The 17,765-nt window shown below is 42.7% G+C and overlaps 2 protein-coding genes across 3 annotated transcripts in view; one reads left to right on the forward strand and one right to left on the reverse strand.

The window, feature by feature from the left end:
• Window positions 1-608: 608 nt before the first annotated feature.
• TLR2 (toll like receptor 2) lies at window positions 609-13,744 on the forward strand. 2 transcript variants are annotated; one of them, XM_059922645.1, is made up of 2 exons: window positions 609-693; window positions 7,124-13,744. In XM_059922645.1, exon 2 carries the CDS (start codon window positions 7,140-7,142, stop codon window positions 9,495-9,497), a length of 2,358 nt encoding a protein of 785 aa, XP_059778628.1. In that variant the 5' UTR covers window positions 609-693; window positions 7,124-7,139; the 3' UTR covers window positions 9,498-13,744. The 2 variants fall into 2 exon arrangements, with proteins under 2 accessions (XP_059778628.1, XP_059778629.1); XM_059922646.1 differs by lacking the exon at window positions 609-693 and adding an exon at window positions 996-1,055.
• Window positions 13,745-13,917: 173 nt separating this feature from the next.
• RNF175 (ring finger protein 175) overlaps window positions 13,918-17,765 on the reverse strand; it is a 68,031-nt gene continuing 64,183 nt past the window's right edge. Inside the window, 2 exon segments of the mRNA XM_059923818.1 lie at window positions 13,918-14,037; window positions 15,686-15,692. Of these exon segments, the coding sequence (XP_059779801.1) occupies window positions 13,918-14,037; window positions 15,686-15,692 (127 nt within the window).

The following is a 17,765-nucleotide window of genomic DNA, read 5'->3' on the forward strand; positions in this document are numbered from 1 at the left end:
ATGGAGACGGCGTGTTTCAGGGCAATAAGATGTTTTGGGTGCCCGAGGCTTCAAGAAAATACTGGTTGGGTAATAAGCCTTCTCATTGGTTTCGAAATCTAACTCTGTGCTAGGGGAATCCCACGCGGAGGCCTTAAGCATCTCCCCACACCCTGGCCCCAGCGCCTGCCTCCGACCCAGGCCGGGCACCAGGCGGCGGTGGGGAAGCACCTGGGTCACGGTCACCCGACGGAGCCCGCGGAAAGGGAGGCGGCGGCGGGCCCCGGGCCCCAGGCCACAGGTGCCAGGCGCGCTCCGCTGTACGGGTAGTCCCCGCACCCTGGAGGAGGGGGCGCCGGCCACACGCAGCGTCCCCGTGCACTCTTCCGGGGCGCGGGCAGGTCCCGGCCGGAGGCGGCAGAAGGCGCGGCCTGGCGGCGGCTGCGCAGTCTCCGGGTACATCGGGCCGAAAATACGCTCGGCAGGCTTCCTCGTTCCGCAGCCCTCCCCGGACCGGGCGGGCAGGGTCCCAGGGTGGCCGAAGCGCGGACGGGGGCGCCGGGCATCCCCGCTTCCCAGTTGGCGGCACCCGGGACCCCAGTCGTGCGGCTCGGGCCCGGGGAAGGGGGGAGTCCCCGGCCCCGAGGCCGTCGACGCTCCCGCAGCCCCGTTTGCGAGGCTCCGCACGAGAATGTGCACACCCGCCCCGCCGAGGTGAGAGAAGCGGGGGCCTCACGGAAAGGGACGGGGGTGCGGTCGAGGTTCGCCTAGCCCTTGGCGTCACGGTGCCCGCGGGCCGTGGCGGGGCCATCCAGCCTCCGAGGGGGCGCCGCGGGGAGCTTCCGCGGGCTCCGCGCTACGGGCGGCCGCGTTCCGGGAGGCGGGGTGGCCGGTGGCTCCGGTTCCCGAAGGGCCGCCCTCTCGCCAGCGGCTCAATACGCCCCGGTCGCCCCCGCCCCCTTCACTCGGAGCGGCGGTGACGAGGGTCAGGTAGAGGCTTTCAAGGTTGCATAGGTGCGTCCTGCTGGCGGTGCGTCTGCGGCTCACTGCTTACCGCTGGGACCCAACTTGCAAAGGTGGGATTTCGGCCACCAGGGCTCAGAAGTGGGACAGGGTCAGGACTCGGATCTGCCTAGGACTCTCGCTCCCCAACCCCGAGCCTGGCCTCTGCTCCGGGGTGGGCTTCACACCATTAAAACTTCGTCAACGTCTATAAATGACAACTTGTGTTTGGAACTTGGATGTCAGCCAGGATAGTGTTTTTCCTTTTCGGGGGAAAAAAAAAAAAAAAGGGCTGGGAGAGAGAGAGAGAGAGAAATTGTTCCGGGTGTAAACAATTCAGCCGGGTGAGATGCTTGTAATCTTGCAGAAGGTCTTATCTGCACTGTTACTAACTCAGATCTTTACCAAAAAGCAACTGGGAGATAGGATGGCTGACTTGAAAGTAGACACCAAAAACAAAGAAAAGAAAAGAAAAAGGCAAATATCCTGACCTGATTATTTGAAAATGACTTATTCACCAATATTTTAAGTTTCTTCTTCTTCCTGTTCTAAGCAGAGAAGCTTTATGTCTTCTTTAAACTTTTTATAATGTATCAATTTTATGAAAATTGCCTGAAGTTGACAACATGTTTTGGAAGTTTCTAAGCCATCAGTTATTTTTTTTCATTGCTTTACTTAAGAATTTGACTTGGTTGGTTAAATATCTTGTTTTGATTTCAGTGATTGAGCATAATTTATTGTATGTGGCACCTTGGGTGTGACCTCATAAAGATATTTTAGTAAATCTAAGTTGTATTTACTCCTCCCAGATAGGTTTGCTTGTCAAAAAAAAATTTTTTTTTATCTCCACAATGTCATTTAAAATTTACATTACTTTTTCCTCATGCAGGAAACCCATGTCTGAGTTTCTGAGTGCTTTCTTATCTATTGTTACACTAAAAAAATCCAATTGTTGCTTCTTGTTGCCTACTCTTACCTGGTTTATTTTCCATGTGTTGAAGAACATATGTTTTTGGGTACGTCTTTCAATGAAGGTCTACAAATGTCTGAAAATGTCTTGTCCTTACTCTTGGATGATTATTTAAATGGGTATAGGTGCCTAGACTAACAGGTATGTTTTCTCAGCCCTTTGAGGCTATTATTCCATTGTTTTGGGGCTAGATGAGGAATTTCTATTCTTTGGGATTCAATATGCATTTATAATTTGTAAATTTATGTTTTTCTTCAGTTCTGAAAAATTCTTAATTATTATATCTTTTAATATTTGGATCCACACCAGCGTATGTGACAGGCCTGGGTTTTGATTTCTTATGGGAGATTTCTAGGAGGCTAGCTTCTAGCCAGGTGGAGACCCTGGGTCAGAGGGCAGAGATTTTTGAGGCCTCTGTTCACATATGGCATAGCCTTTTCCCTGCGCTTGGCTTTATGGAGAGCCCACTTTCACTTCTCTGCCATGCGCTGGGCCCTGAGTCCTTCTCCAGTCTGGCTTCACCCAGGCATCTCAGCCCTTGCCCTAAAGTGGGCGTCTGGTCCTGGTTTCACTCTGGGCCACAGGGCTTCAACTTCCTCTCAGCTAAGTCACCTCTAACACCAGGCTTACTCCTCAGACTTCCATCCTATCCCGAGTCTTGGACTAATAATTCCTCACCACTCTGGCAACTTTCTGAATTCTTTAAGAGGATGATTTTTATACTTTGTGCAGATCCACAACTTTTATTAGATCTGACTCCACTCCGTCTAACTTGAGCCATCGCCCTTCCCTTTCTCAGTGTCTTACATTGAGGAGTTCTCTGCCCCCTCCTGTAATGTATTGGGGAAATGGGAGGAGAGACAAGTAATTCTGACCTAAAGTGTCAAGTTGTTAACTGTAGTTTTAGCATCATCAATAATTATTATTTGTTGAAAACTGACCATGTAATAGGTATCATATAATATGTATATGAAATAGCCCAAGATCTCTGCTCTTATAAATTTTACCTTTTAAAGAGAAAAAGCCAGGAAAAATAAAAAATGAACGTATTTGACCTTAAATCTTAGCCAAAAATTGGTATAGATTTCTTAAGATTTGTGCAATATGTTACAAAGTGGAAAAAATCAAGTAAATTTTGGTTCTCCAGTACAATTATACTAAGAGGATTTTTTTTTCAACAACCGATTAAGCAGAAAGACAATGGGATAGACATAGTACCAAATAGTAATAGCCATTTCATCTTAACCCTGTCAGTTTTAGAGGTGGGGACAATGCTAGATCTACAGCCTCTATGGGTTAGTTTCTGTTGTCTGCTGTTTCTGCTTTTCTCATGCTTATCACCTTGCTTTAGTTAGTGCCCAGTTGTTTTTCATTTTTTACTGGACATTCTATTTGAAAAATTGTTTGTAGAAAGAAATCTAAGGGCTAGGATGATGTTTTCTTCTTCTGGAGAAAATTTTCCTTTGCTTCTGTAGGCACCCATGAGCACTAGCGTTCCAGAAATAATCTTAATCCATATTCAGAGATCGAGGCTGCCTGAGCCATCCAGATAAATCAAAGCTGTGATGCAACCTCTGTGAGGACTTATTTTCCTCTAGTTCAGCCTTATCTATCCCATCCATGACTGCCCCAGACCTTAACATTTAACTCCCTGCTTTCTAAGGATGTCAAAAGTGCTCTGCAGCCTGTCAGACTGTGCTTACTGTGTTCAACGCAATAAAAGACAAAACTGAAAATTTTGGCAGAGAATTTGAAACTATAAAAATGACATAGCAGGGGCTTCCCTGGTGGCGCAGTGGTTGAGAATCTTCCTGCCAATGCAGGGGACACGGGTTCGAGCCCTGGTCTGGGAAGATCCTACATGCAGCGGAGCAACTGGGCCCGTGAGCCACAACTACTGAGCCTGCGTGTCTGGAGGCTGTGCTCCGCAACAAGAGAGGCCGCGATAGTGAGAGGCCCGCGCACCGCAATGAAGAGTGGCCCCCGCTCGCCGTAACTAGAGAAAGCCCTCGCACAGAAATGAAGACCCAACACAGCTAAAAAAAGAATAAATAAATAAATTTATAAACCTATAGCTTTGACTTAAAAAAAAAAAAATGACATAGCAGAAGTGGAAAGGAACCAAATAGAAATTATATAGATGAAAACTGTAATAATCAAAAAAATTTAAAAACAGTGGATGGATTTAACAGTAAATTAAACATAGCTGAGGAAAGGAAAATAAGCTAGAAAATAGATCAGAAGAAAATACCTAGATTGAAACTTGAAGAGACAAAAGTATGGAAAGAACAGAAAAGAAAGAGACATGGACAATACAGCTAAACTAGTGTTTAGATGAAAATTCATGACCTGAAATGGATATATTAGAAATGAAGAATGGCTGAAAATTAATGAGGAAGCATCTATCTCGGGAAATTAGAGTGAGAACAGTAAAATAAATCTAGAGAAAGCAGAAGGAAGTAAATAGTAATATGAGTAGAAATTAATGAAATAGAAAATAAATAGAGGCTCTATAGAGTGAGAAGTTGGTTATTCAAAAATGCTGATAGGACTTCCCTGGTGGTGCAGTGGTTGAGAATCTGGCTGCCAATGCAGGGGACACGGGTTTGATCCCTGGTCCGGGAAGATCCCTCCCACATGCCATGGAGCAACTAAGCCTGTGCGCCGCAACTACTGAAGCCCGTGTGCCGCAACTACTGAAGCCCGTTCGCCACAACTACTGAAGCCCACGTGCCTAGAGCCCATGCTCCACAACAAGAGAATCCACTGCAATGAGAAGCCCGTGCACCACAACGAGGAGTAGCCCCTGCTCGCTGCAACTAGAGAAAGCCCGTGCATAGCAACAAGGACCCAATACAGCCAAAATTAAATGGATAAAATAAATAAATTTAAAAAAATGCTAATAAAAACGATAAACCTCTGGCAAGACAATTGAGAAAGAAAGCAGGCACAAATATCATCTAAGGAATAGAAAGAGGTCCTGCAGACATTAAAACAATAAGAGGGTGTAAGCAACTATGTCAGTAAATTTGAAAATTTGGAAGAAAATGATAAATTCTTTGAAAAACACAACTGACAAAAGAATAAAAAGAAAATCTGAATCATTCCGTAGCTGTTAAATTAAAGTATTTAACAAAAACAAACAACAACAAAAACTGTATGAGGACATTAGGAGAAAGAAATTTGTAGGGCAATTTTACTTCTGAGTATAGATTCAAAAATTCTAAACAAAATATTATGAAGAAAATCCACCAATATATAAAAAGGATAATACATCCAGACGAATGTGGGTTTATTCTAAAAATGCAAGGTTGCTTTCACACAGACATTTATCCATGTAGTCACCAATATTTATTAACAAAGTGAAGGAGGAAATGTTCTTATCTCAATCGTTACAGGAAGAAAAAAAAATTTGATAAAATTCAGCATTCACTAATCAAGACAATGAAGTAAAGGTATAAGGATTGGAAAAAGTAAATAAAACCATCATTATACCTGGATGATATGATTGTGTATGTAGAAAATTAAAAGGAATCTACAAACTGTGAAATTGCTGAATTAGTTTTGCAAGGTTGCTCAATGCATGGTAAATATGTAAAACTTAATTGAATTTCTCTCTCTGTATATATAGGTATATGCCACATATAAGTAAGTAATACTATTTTCAAAACTTCAAAAGCATCAGATGCCTAGAAATAAATCTCACAAAATATGCTCAAGACGTCTGTGTAGAAAATCATAAGACATTATTGTGATAATGAAGACCCAAATCAATGGAAAGATATATCATGCTCGTGGATTGAAAGATCCAATATTGTAGTGATGTCAATAATTCCAAAATATCTATAGATTCATGGCATTGCCAATTAAAATCAATGGGTTTGGGCTTCCCTGGTGGCGCAGTGGTTGAGAATCTGCCTGCTAATGCAGGGGACACGGGTTCGAGCCCTGGTCCGGGAAGATCCCACATGCCGCGGAGCAACTAGGCCCGTGAGCCACAATTACTGAGCCCGAGTGCCACAACTACTGAAGCCCGCACGCCTAGAGCCCGTGCTCCGCAACAAGAGAAGCCACTGCAATGAGAAGCCTGCACACTGCAGTGAAACGTAGCCCCCGTTCACCACAACTAGAGAAAGCCCACGTGCGGCAACGAAGACCCAACGCAGCCAAAAATAAAATAAATTTATTTAAAAAAAATCAGTGGGTTTTGTTTTTGAAACTGATAAGCTGATTCTGTAATTTATAAGAATATGCAAAACACCAAGAGTAAGACTCACTTAAAGAAGAACAGGGAGGAAGGCCTTGCTCTCCTGGATATGAAGATATGTCATATATTTAATATAGTGTGTTACCGGTACAAGGATAGACAAATAGACATTGGATCAGATTAGAGAGCCCTGAAACAGACTGACCCTTAGATGGACACGTGAGTATTGGCAAAGGTAATACTGTTGATTGTTTCCCCAAAATGATCTTTTGAAAAATGTGCTGAGTCAAACACTGCTTGCTGCACTTGGTTCACTGCAGATGAGAAGGTTCTGATGGTCTGATTGTCCCTCCGTCCCACAAACCACCTTGCTCTGCCTGGGGTTCTCAGCACCGCTTCCACCTACTAGTGCCAAGTGCAAGACAGGTTGACAAGCATGGGACCTTTTTCTTTTGGTTAAAGAGCATGCTCCTCCTGGAGCTGTATTCAGTGAAGGTTGTTCAAGGAGAGCTGTGGTTTGGCACTGTGAGATCTCTAACTCACAGGGGCATCAGGACAGGCAAGGGGCATGCTGCAATATAAGATCTGAAGTATACAAATAGGAGGTTGTAAATCCATATGGTTAAGCCTAGCCCTTTTCTTAAACTGCTTGCTTTTTCATCCTCCATCATTCATTTACTTTCATCTTTCAACCCACGTTTGGTCCTGCTCCATATTCCTAGATGGTACTGTGCCTTTAAGTCATTGCTCAGTGGTGGTCTGTTGCTGGATGTGTCAGGGAATTCATTTTTTATCCTTATTCATACATTCCATTTCCCTGTCAGTTATTTCTTGGTGTGTGTGTGTGTGTGTGTGTGTGTGTGTGTGTGTACGCACGTGCTACATCTTACAAAACGTTTCTCAAGAACTGGAATTAAGCTATGCTGTCAAACACAATCACTCATTTGAACCTCTTTTCTTTGTAGGTGAGATCACTGGACAATGCCACCTGCATTGTGGACAGTGTGGGTCTTGGGGTCTGTAATCAGCCTCCCCAAGGAAGGAGCCTCTGATCAGGCTTCTTCTCTGTCTTGTGACCCCACTGGTGTCTGCGATGGCCGCTCCAGATCTTTCAACTCCATCCCCTCAGGTCTCACGGCAGCTGTGAAAAGCCTTGACCTGTCCAGCAATGAGATCACCTATGTCAGCAACAGTGACCTGCGGAGGTGTGTGAACCTCAGGACTCTGAGGCTGGGGGCCAATGAAATTCACACAGTGGAGGAAGATTCTTTTTTTTCCCTGAGGAGTCTTGAATATTTGGACTTATCCTATAATCGTTTATCTAACTTCTCATCCTCCTGGTTCAGATCCCTTTCTGCCTTGAAATTCTTAAACTTACTGGGAAATTTATACAAAACACTCGGGGAAAGATCTCTTTTTTCTCATCTTCCAAATCTGCGAATCCTGAAAGTAGGAAATAGTAACAGCTTCACTGAGATTCAGGAAAAGGATTTCGCTGGGCTAACTCTTCTTGAGAAACTTGAGATTAATGCTCCAAATCTGCAGACATATGCGCCAAAGAGTTTAAAGTCAATCCAGAACATCAGCCATCTGATTCTTCATCTGAAGCAGCCTATTTTACTGCTGGAGATTTTTGTAGATATTTTAAGTTCCTTAGAATGTTTAGAACTGAGAGATACTAATTTGAACACTTTTCATTTTTCAGAAGTATCCATCAATGAAACGAATACATCGATTAAAAAGTTTACATTTAGAAATGTGCAAATCACTGACGAAAGTTTTACTGAAGTTGTGAAACTGTTTAATTATGTTTCTGGAGTCTTAGAAGTAGAGTTTGATGACTGTACCCATGATGGAGTTGGTGATTTTAGGACATTGACTCTGGACACAATTAAATACCTAGGTGACGTGGAGACATTAACAATACGGAAGTTGCATATTCCACAGTTTTTCTTATATCATGATCTGAGTAATATATATTCACTCACAGGAAAAGTTAAAAGAATCACAATAGAAAACAGTAAGGTTTTTCTGGTTCCTTGTTTACTTTCACAACATTTAAAATCATTAGAATATTTGGATCTCAGTGAAAACTTAATGTCTGAAGAAACCTTGAAAAACTCAGCCTGTGAGCATGCTTGGCCCTTCCTAAAAACCTTAGTTTTAAGGCAGAATCGTTTGAAATCATTAGAAAAAACTGGAGAAATTTTGCTTACTCTGCAAAACCTGACTAACCTTGATATCAGTAAGAATAATTTTCATTCAATGCCTGAAACTTGTCAGTGGCCAGGAAAAATGAAATATTTGAACTTATCCAGCACAAGAATACAAAGTTTAACCCGTTGCATTCCCCAGACACTGGAAGTTTTAGATATTAGCAATAACAATCTCGATTCATTTTCTTTGATTTTGCCAGAACTCAAAGAACTTTATATTTCCAGAAATAAGTTGAAGACTCTACCAGATGCCTCCTTCTTACCTGTGTTATTAGTTATGAGAATCAGCAGAAATATAATAAATACTTTCTCTAAGGAGCAACTTGATTCTTTTCAAAAACTGAAGACTTTGGAAGCTGGTGGCAACAGCTTCATTTGCTCCTGTGACTTCCTGTCTTTCATGCAGGGGCAGCAGGCCCTGGCCCAGGTCCTGATCGACTGGCCAGAAGACTACCTGTGTGACTCTCCATCCCCCGTGCGGGGCCAGCGCGTTCAGGACACCCGGCTCTCACCTTCTGAATGCCACAGGGCAGCCGTGGTGTCTGCCGTGTGCTGTGCCCTTTTCCTGCTGCTCCTGCTCATGGGGATTCTGTGCCACCGTTTCCACGGACTGTGGTACATGAAGATGATGTGGGCCTGGCTCCAGGCCAAGAGGAAGCCCAGGAAGGCTCCCCGCAGGGACATCTGCTATGACGCCTTTGTGTCCTACAGTGAACGGGATTCCTACTGGGTGGAGAACCTCATGGTCCAGGAGCTGGAGCACTTCAACCCTCCCTTTAAGTTGTGTCTTCACAAGCGGGACTTCATTCCTGGCAAGTGGATTATCGACAATATCATTGACTCCATTGAAAAGAGCCACAAAACCATCTTTGTGCTTTCTGAGAACTTTGTGAAGAGTGAGTGGTGCAAGTACGAGCTGGACTTCTCCCATTTTCGTCTCTTTGATGAGAACAACGATGCTGCCATTCTCATTCTGCTGGAGCCCATTGAGAAAAAGGCCATCCCCCAGCGTTTCTGTAAGCTGCGGAAGATTATGAACACCAAGACCTACTTGGAGTGGCCCACTGATGAGATGCAGCAGGAAGGGTTTTGGTTAAATTTGAGAGCTGCGATAAAGTCCTAGAATCCTTCATTAAGGGTCAGTCTTGGTCTGGTGGTGGTCTTTCTATCACTAGTTATAACTAAGTCCATTCTGACCCAATTATATGTAAACTACATGAATGAGGACTTGCTTATTAAAACAACTAAAACTGTTCAAAAACTGCTACCAGATTGGAAAAACGTGGTTCTGGGCTTTTCTTTATCCCATGAGATAATCATGATCTCACTGCATTATTGATATCTGAATTATCTGTACCAATTGGCTTAGTTCATTAGAAAACAGCAGAAATGAGCAGAAGATTTCAAATGACTGTGTCCGTCAGCTTTCTGCCAGGAGACTCATCCATGTCTGTAGAGGTCGTTCTCCATCCCCCCAGCTGTCCCTTCTGTGCCTGACTGCTCTCAAGAGCAGCAAGGCAAAATGTTATTGCTGTTCTTAAAAAAGAAGTGCTGTGTGTCCCCACTAAGCTTCACAGGATACAAAAAAACCTAGAGGGTATATTTTCATATGAACTGGATCTGTCTTTCTCGGTATTTGATAAGTTTCTCCAGCCATAGTTACTTGAGAGAGGGTATATAACCCAAGATGCAGTAAATTATGTATTTCTATGAAAATGAAACTAATGAAATAAATACTCAGTTTTGAAGAATTTGAAAGAAGCCCCCTATATCCCTGACTCAGATCTTCAGCCTTTAGCTATGTGTGAAGTTCTAATTAGTGTCTGGTTACTCTGCTTTCAGCCCCATCTTCTAGTCTGCTTCCCCTGCATCATGTTGATTTTTCCTTCTTCGAAAAGTCTTGTTTCTGATTTTTTCTCTTTTCTGAAACATTATAAAAGTACGTATGAGCTAAATAGATTTTTAAGCAAGTATAGACATAGAGGTTCTTCACAATGACTCAGAAATATTTGTTACACAATAATTTAAAAGATAGATACTACTTCCATATGTTAATTTTTAGAATCTAGATAATAAGACATTAAATGAATGCATTAAATTTAAAAGTGAGGAGCTATTTATGGACTTCATGCAACTCACTTCTTAAGCTGGGAACCACATGTGAAAGGAAGTGACCTTGCTCAGTCCTCAGCCAGAACTGGGTCTGTGTGGTTAGTTGGGGTCTGGAATCAGAAGGACCTGGGTTGGTACGCATGTATCTTTGGGCAACTCAATCTGACCCCAAATGTTTTCCTGTCCTTAAGATAGGGATAATAGTAAATACATCTTAGGGTCTGATGTAGATGTCAATGTGCAGTAATATCAGTAAAGCACTGGCATGCACCCCTGGATGAGGACCAACCCTATGAGAATGGGTACCATGGGGTACTCGCACAGGGTGACAGGTGCCTGTGGTAGGTGTTAGCTATTATTATTATTTTCCAAGAAGGAATTCCTCTTATATATTATGGTTTGTAAATGAATGTTTTTGTCTTATGGGTACTAGCAGGGATCTAGGGTATATTTTCTGTAGTTTGCAGAAAGTTATCCCAAAGAAATAAGTTCATTAAGTGCAGGACAGGCTTTAGTCCTTGGGAAACCCAAACAGTGGGTTCTTCTGTCTCACACAAACTCCTGGGAGAGTGTAATGGAGTACCCAGCCTAAGAAAAAAATAGACAAGTTCAGGAGAAGGACACTTGAGATGCCACAGAAACCAAACACAAAACAGACTTTTTGCTTTAGTCCTCTATTTCCTTCCTACATTAAGCACAATGTTAATTGTCATGAGAACCGGACAAATTTAACGTGGACTTGACCTGTAGATTTAATTTCAATAATTTAAACAGCAATAGAAAAGCTTGATAGTTAATTGATAGATTTAAAATAATATTTTAAAAATAATCTATTTTTCTCATTGCAAATGTTTAATTGTAGAAAATTTGGACAAGAAACGAGCATATAAAAGAAATTAAGAATCAGCTCTTATCCCTTTACCTTGAGATAACCACTGGTAACTGGGTAATATATACATATTACTTCACAAAACTGAGACTAGATTTAATTTATTAATTTATTTAAAATTAATTAATTTATTTTTTGGCTGCGTTGGGTCTTCATTGCTGTGTGCGGGCTTTCTCTCGTTGCAGCAAGCGGGGGCTACTCTTCACTGTGGTGCGTGGGCTTCTCATTGCAGTGGCTTCTTTTTGTGGAGCACGGGCTCTAGGCACATGGGCTTCAGTAGTCGTGTTGTGTGAGCTCAGTAGTTGTGGTTCGCAGGCTCTAGAGCACAGGCTCAGTAGTTGTGGCACACGGGTTTAGTTGCTCCACGGCATGTGGGATCTTCCCAGACCAGGGCTCAAACCTGTGTCCCCGCGTTGGCAAGCGGATTCTTAACCACTGCGCCACCAGGGAAGCCCCTGAGATTAGATTTTAAATGCCTAAACTGTGTAAAGGAAATAGCATCTTTATTTTTTTCTGATATTGTTTAGTAATTATCTAACATTTCTGAACTCTGAGGGTCATTCAGAATTCCATGAAGACACATGCTGGTTTATTTGCCCAGAGTTCTAAAGGGTCTTCATTCAGCTCTCCATAAAAGGCGGATGGCAAATACATCAGAGGTGAATTTAAGGGTTCTGCTACAAAAGAGAAACTAATTTTTAGTTGGTGCTTTATCCAGCTGTGAGATCTTTTATTTGTCTGTAGCCTGTAAGTTCAAGAATCTTGATTTATCTCTTTAATCCTTGCACATGCCTGGTACATAATAAATATTGAATTGTTGAAATGTTTGCTGAGTAGAGAAATAAAGCAGAGTTAAATCTTCTAATAATCTGGATGATGAGCCAGTTGTAATACTTAAGCACTGAGCAGTTTCAAGAAGGAAAATTACCAACTGGTAGAAATCTTACTGTGAGTTATTGTCATTACAGCTACAATGGACTTTTGTATAGCATTAAGTATGTTGCTGATATTTTTTTAAAAATTTATTGAAGTATAGTTGATTTACAATGTTGAGTTAATTTCTGTTGTACAGCAAAGTGATTCAGTTATACATATATACATTCTTTTTCATATTCTTTTCCATTATGGTTTAATCACAGGATAATGAATATAGTTCCCTGTGCTATACAGTAGGACCTTGTTTATCCATTCTGTATATAATAGTTTGTATCTGCTCACCCAAACTTCCAATCCAACCTGTCCCCACTCCCCCTCCCCGCTGGCAACCACAAGTCAGTTCTCTATGTCTGTGAGTCTGTTTCTGTTTCATAGATAAGTTCATTTGTGTCATATTTTAGATTCCACATATAAGTGGTATCATATGGTATTTGTCTTTCTGTTTCTGACTTACTTCACTCAGTATGATAATTTCTAGGTCCATCCAAGTTGCTGCAATGCATTGCCAATGTTTCTGACAATAGATTTGTTTCTTTTCTACTTCATACAAATGTAATGTCTTCAGGTATTGCAGAATAGATGTCTGGTGTGATGTAGACAGTGTTGGCTGTTTAACAAATGACCAGTAACTTAAAATGAATTAATTTTGGGGAGTTCAACATATTCTTGGGTTAACTTGTTCTGACTGGTCTTCCCAATTCTGTTAATTTTTTCTTTCTTGCTTGACTAATTCATTTGTTCAGCAAATATTTATTGAGTGCCTATTATGTGCCAGGTGCTGCTCCAAGTGCTGGAAAGATAATAGGGAACAAAACAGATAAAATTCCCAGTCATCACGGAGGTGAAGACAAACAGTAAACAAATGAGTCTATGATATGATTTCAGGTATTGGAAAGTGCTGTGAAGAAAATAAAAGCAGAGTATGGCCATGGATTGACTGTGTGTGTGTGTGTGTGTGTGTGAACAGAGTGTCACAGAAGAAGAGAGTGCTTCTCTTCCCTTTAGTGCAGCCCTTGGGTGGGCTGAGTACATGGGGAAGCCCCAGGAAACCCAGCGTAGCTCTGGCCCATTGAGTGGGCTGCAACACACTGGTGCTAGAGGCTACAGGAGTGATCTCTACACAGAAGGGCTCTGTGGTGCCAAAGCTGCCACGTGGTAACAAGCACAAAGAACAGAAAAGACTTTGTCCTTAAACCATAGATTTAACAACTCTGCCTACTTCTTTGAAGATGTTGAACTGATAAGAAGGTATTTGTTGTAACTCAACGTTGTACATGAGGAGTACTTCGCAAACCTCTGAAACACGCCTCAGATGAGATCACTGTAAGCCAAAGTAGAGGTGGGATGTCCACAGTACCAAATGTGTCAGATGCGATGATTACAAAATGATTGTAATCGGAAGGATGCAAAACACGCTTTATTTGTTTATTCCATTGCTCAGCTTCTCTTTAAATTCTTTCCACACAAAGTGCCAGTTGTTACTCAGTTCTCTAAATTTTTGGGGTCATCTCTAAAATTAGAAAAGAATATCAATATTAAATGTAGGATTAAGGATTAGAAAATATTTCAACATGCAATACATTGCTTCTTGGGTAGGTGTGCCATGCTATTCCAGCCCTAGTGAATAATTAATGCCTTGGATGATTCCTATCACCACGGGTTGCCAGGCCACCAGAAAACGAAGCCAGTCCAGGATTTGCCCATATAAAAAGTGTGTGTGGAGGAGCTTCAAAATGGCGGAAGAATAAGACATGGAGATCACCTTCTTCCCCACAAATACATGAAAAATACATCTACATGTGGAACAACTCCTACAGAACACCTACTGAATGCTGGCGGAAGACCTCAGACCTCCCAAAAGGCAAGAAACTCCCCACGTACCTGGGTAGGGTAAAAGAAAAAAGAAAAAACTGAGACAAAAGAATAGGGACGGGACCTGCACCAGTGGGAGGGAGCTGTGAAGAAGGAAAGGTCTCCACACACTAGGAAGCCCCTTCGCAGGCGGAGATGGCAGGTGGCGGAGGGAGGAAGCTTCGGAGCCACGGAGGAGAGCACAGCCACAGGGGTGGGGAGGGCAAAGCAGAGAGATTCCCGCACAGAGGACGGGTGCCGACCAGCACTCACCAGCCCGAGAGGCTTGTCTGCTTACCCGCCGGGGCGGGCGGGGGCTGGGAGCTGAGGCTCGGGCTTCGGTCGGATCGCAGGGAGAGGACTGGGGTTGGCGGCGTGAACACAGCCTGAAGGGGCTAGTGCGCCACAGCTAGCCGGGAGGGAGTCCGGGAAAAAGTCTGGAGGTGCGGAAGAGGCAAGAGACTTTTTCTTGCCTCTTTGTTTCCTGGTGCGCGAGGAGAGGGGATTAAGAGTGCTGCTTAAAGGGGCTCCAGAGAGGGGCGCGAGTCGCGGCTATCAGTGTTGACCCCAGAGACGGGCATGGGACGCTAAGGCTGCTGCTGCCGCCACAAAGAAGCCTGTGTGCAAGCACAGGTCACTCTCCACACCACCCCTCACGGGAGCCTGTGCAGCCCGCCACTGCAGGGTCCCGTGATCCAGGGACAACTTCCCCAGGAGAACGCACGGCGCGCCTCAGGCTGCTGCAACGTCATGCTGGGCTCCGCCGCTGCAGGCTCGCCCCACATTCCTTACCCATCCCTCCACCCAGCCAGAGTGAGCAAGAGCCCCCGAAGCAGCTGCTCCTTTAACCCCGTCCTGTCTGAGTGAAGAACAGACGCCCTCAGGCGAACTACACACAGAGGCAGGGCCAAATCCAAAGCTGAACCCTGGGAGCTGTGCGAACAAAGAAGAGAAAGGGAAATTTCTCCCAGCAGCCTCAGGAGCAGTGGATTAAATCTCCACAATCAACTTGAGGTACCCTGCATCTGTGGAATACCTGAATAGACAACGAATCATCCCAAATTGAGGGGGTGGACTTTGGGAGCAACGATATATACATATTTTTCCCTTTTGCTCTTTTTGTGAGTGTGTATGTGTATGCTTCTGTGTGTGATTTTGTCTCTATAGCTTTGCTTTTACCATTTGTCCCAGGGTACGGTCTGTCCGTCGTTTTTTGTTTTTGTTTTTGTTTTAGTATAGTTTTTAGTGCTTGTTATCATTGGTGGATTTGTTTTTTGGTTTGGTTGCTCTCTTCTTTCTTTCTTTCTTTTTTTATTACTTAAAAAATTTTTTTAATAATTATTTTTTATTTTAATAACTTAAATTTAATTTAATTTAATTTAATTTTATCTTCTTTCTTTCTTTCTTTTTCTCCCTTTAATTCTGAGCTGTGTAGATGACAGGCTCTTGGTGCTCCAGCCAGGCATCAGGGCTGTGCCTCTCAGGTGCGAGAGCCAAGTTCAGGACATTTGTCCACAAGAGACCTCCCAGCTTCATGTAATAACAAACGGAGAATATCTCCCAGAGATCTCCATCTCAACACCAAGACCCAGCTCCACTCAACAACCAGCAAGCTACCGTGCTGGACACCCTATGTCAAACAGCTAGCAAGACAGGAACACAATGACACCCATTAGCAGAGAGGCTGCCTAAAATCATAATAAGGCCATAGATGTCCCAAAACACACCACCAGACATGGACCTGCCAACCAGAAAGACAAGATCCAGCCTCATCCACCAGAACACAGGCACTAGTCCCCTCCAGCAGGAAGCCTACACAACCCACTGAACCAACCTTAGCCACTGGGGGCAGACACCAAAAACAACGGGAACTACAAACCTGCAGCCTGTGAGAAGGAGACCCCAAACACAGTAAGTTAAGCAAAATGAGAGGACAGAGAAACACACAGCAGATGAAGGACCAAGGTAAAAACTCACCAGACCTACCAAATGAAGAGGAAATAGGCAGTCTGCCTGAAAAAGGATTCAGAGTAATGATAGTAAAGATGATCCAAAATCTTGGAAATAGAACAGAGAAAATACAAGAAACGTTTAACAAGGACCTAGAAGAACTAAGAGCAAACAAACAGTGATGAACAACACAATAAATGAAATTAAAATTTCTCTAGCCCTCTGCCCCCCGTCCCCGACCGTGGCCGGCAGACGAGGCGAAATTTGGTTGCCTGTTGGCCTTAACACATGCCTTCAAATTACAAAACAAGATTTACTACTAGGTACACATTGGAAGAAGCAGGTGTTAATACCACTGGAACTTTGTCTTGCAAATCAAAGAGGAAATGAAAAATTACCTAGAAACAAATGACAATGGAAACACAACAACCCCAAATCTATGGGATGCAGAAAAGCAGTTCTAAGACGGAAGTTTATAGCAATACAACCCTACCTTAAGGAACAAGAAACATCTCAAATAAAAAACCTAATCTTACACCTAAAGCACTTAGAGAAAGAAGAATAAAAAACCCCCAAAGTTAGCAGAAGGAAAGAAATCATAGAGCTCAGATCAGAAATAAATGAAAAAGAATTGAAGGAAATGATAGCAAAGATCACTAAAACTAAAAGCTGGTTCCTTGAGAAGATAAACAAAATTGATAAACCATTAGACACACTTATCAGTAAAAAAGGGAGAAGACTCAATTCAATAGAAATAGAAATGAAAAAGGAGAAGTAACAACTGACACTGCAGAAATACAAAGGATCATGAGAGATTACTACAAGCAACACTGCCAATAAAATGGACAACCTGGAAGAAATTGACAAATTCTTAGAAATGCACACCCTTCCGAGACTGAACCAGGAAGAAATAGAAAATATGAACAGACCAATCACAAGCACTGAAATTGAAACTGTGATTAAAAATCTTCCAACAAATAAAAGCCCAGGACCAGATGGCTTCACAGGCGAATTCTATCAAACATTTAGAGAAGAGCTAACACCTATCCTTCTCAAACTCTTGCAAAATATTGCAGAGGGAGGAACACTCCCAAACTCATTCTATGAGGCCACCATCACCCTGATACCAAAACCAGACAAAGATGTCACAAAGAAAGAAAACTACAGGTGAATATCACTGATGAACATAGATGCAAAAATCCTCAACAAAATACTAGCAAACAGAATCCAACAGCACATTAAAAGGATCATACACCATGATCAAGTGGGGTTTATCCCAGGAATGCAAGGATTCTTCAATATACGCAAATCAACCAACGTGATACATCATATTAACAAACTGAACGAGAAAAACCATATGATCATCTCAATAGATGCAGAGAAAGCTTTCGACAAAATTCAACACCCATTTATGATAAAAGCCCTGCAGAAAGTAGGCATAGAGGGAACTTTCCTCAACATACTAAAGGTCATATATGACAAACCCACAGCCAACATTGTCCTCAATGGTGAGAAACTGAAACCATTTCCACTAAGATCAGGAAGAAGACAAGTTTGCCCACTCTCACCACTATTATTCAACATAGTTTTGGAAGTGTTAGCCACAGCAATCAGAGAAGAAAAAGAAATAAAAGGAATCCAAATCGGAAAAGA

The sequence above is a fragment of the Balaenoptera ricei genome, chromosome 5 (assembly GCF_028023285.1).
Source record: "Balaenoptera ricei isolate mBalRic1 chromosome 5, mBalRic1.hap2, whole genome shotgun sequence".
NCBI classification, from domain to species: Eukaryota; Metazoa; Chordata; class Mammalia; order Artiodactyla; family Balaenopteridae; genus Balaenoptera; species Balaenoptera ricei.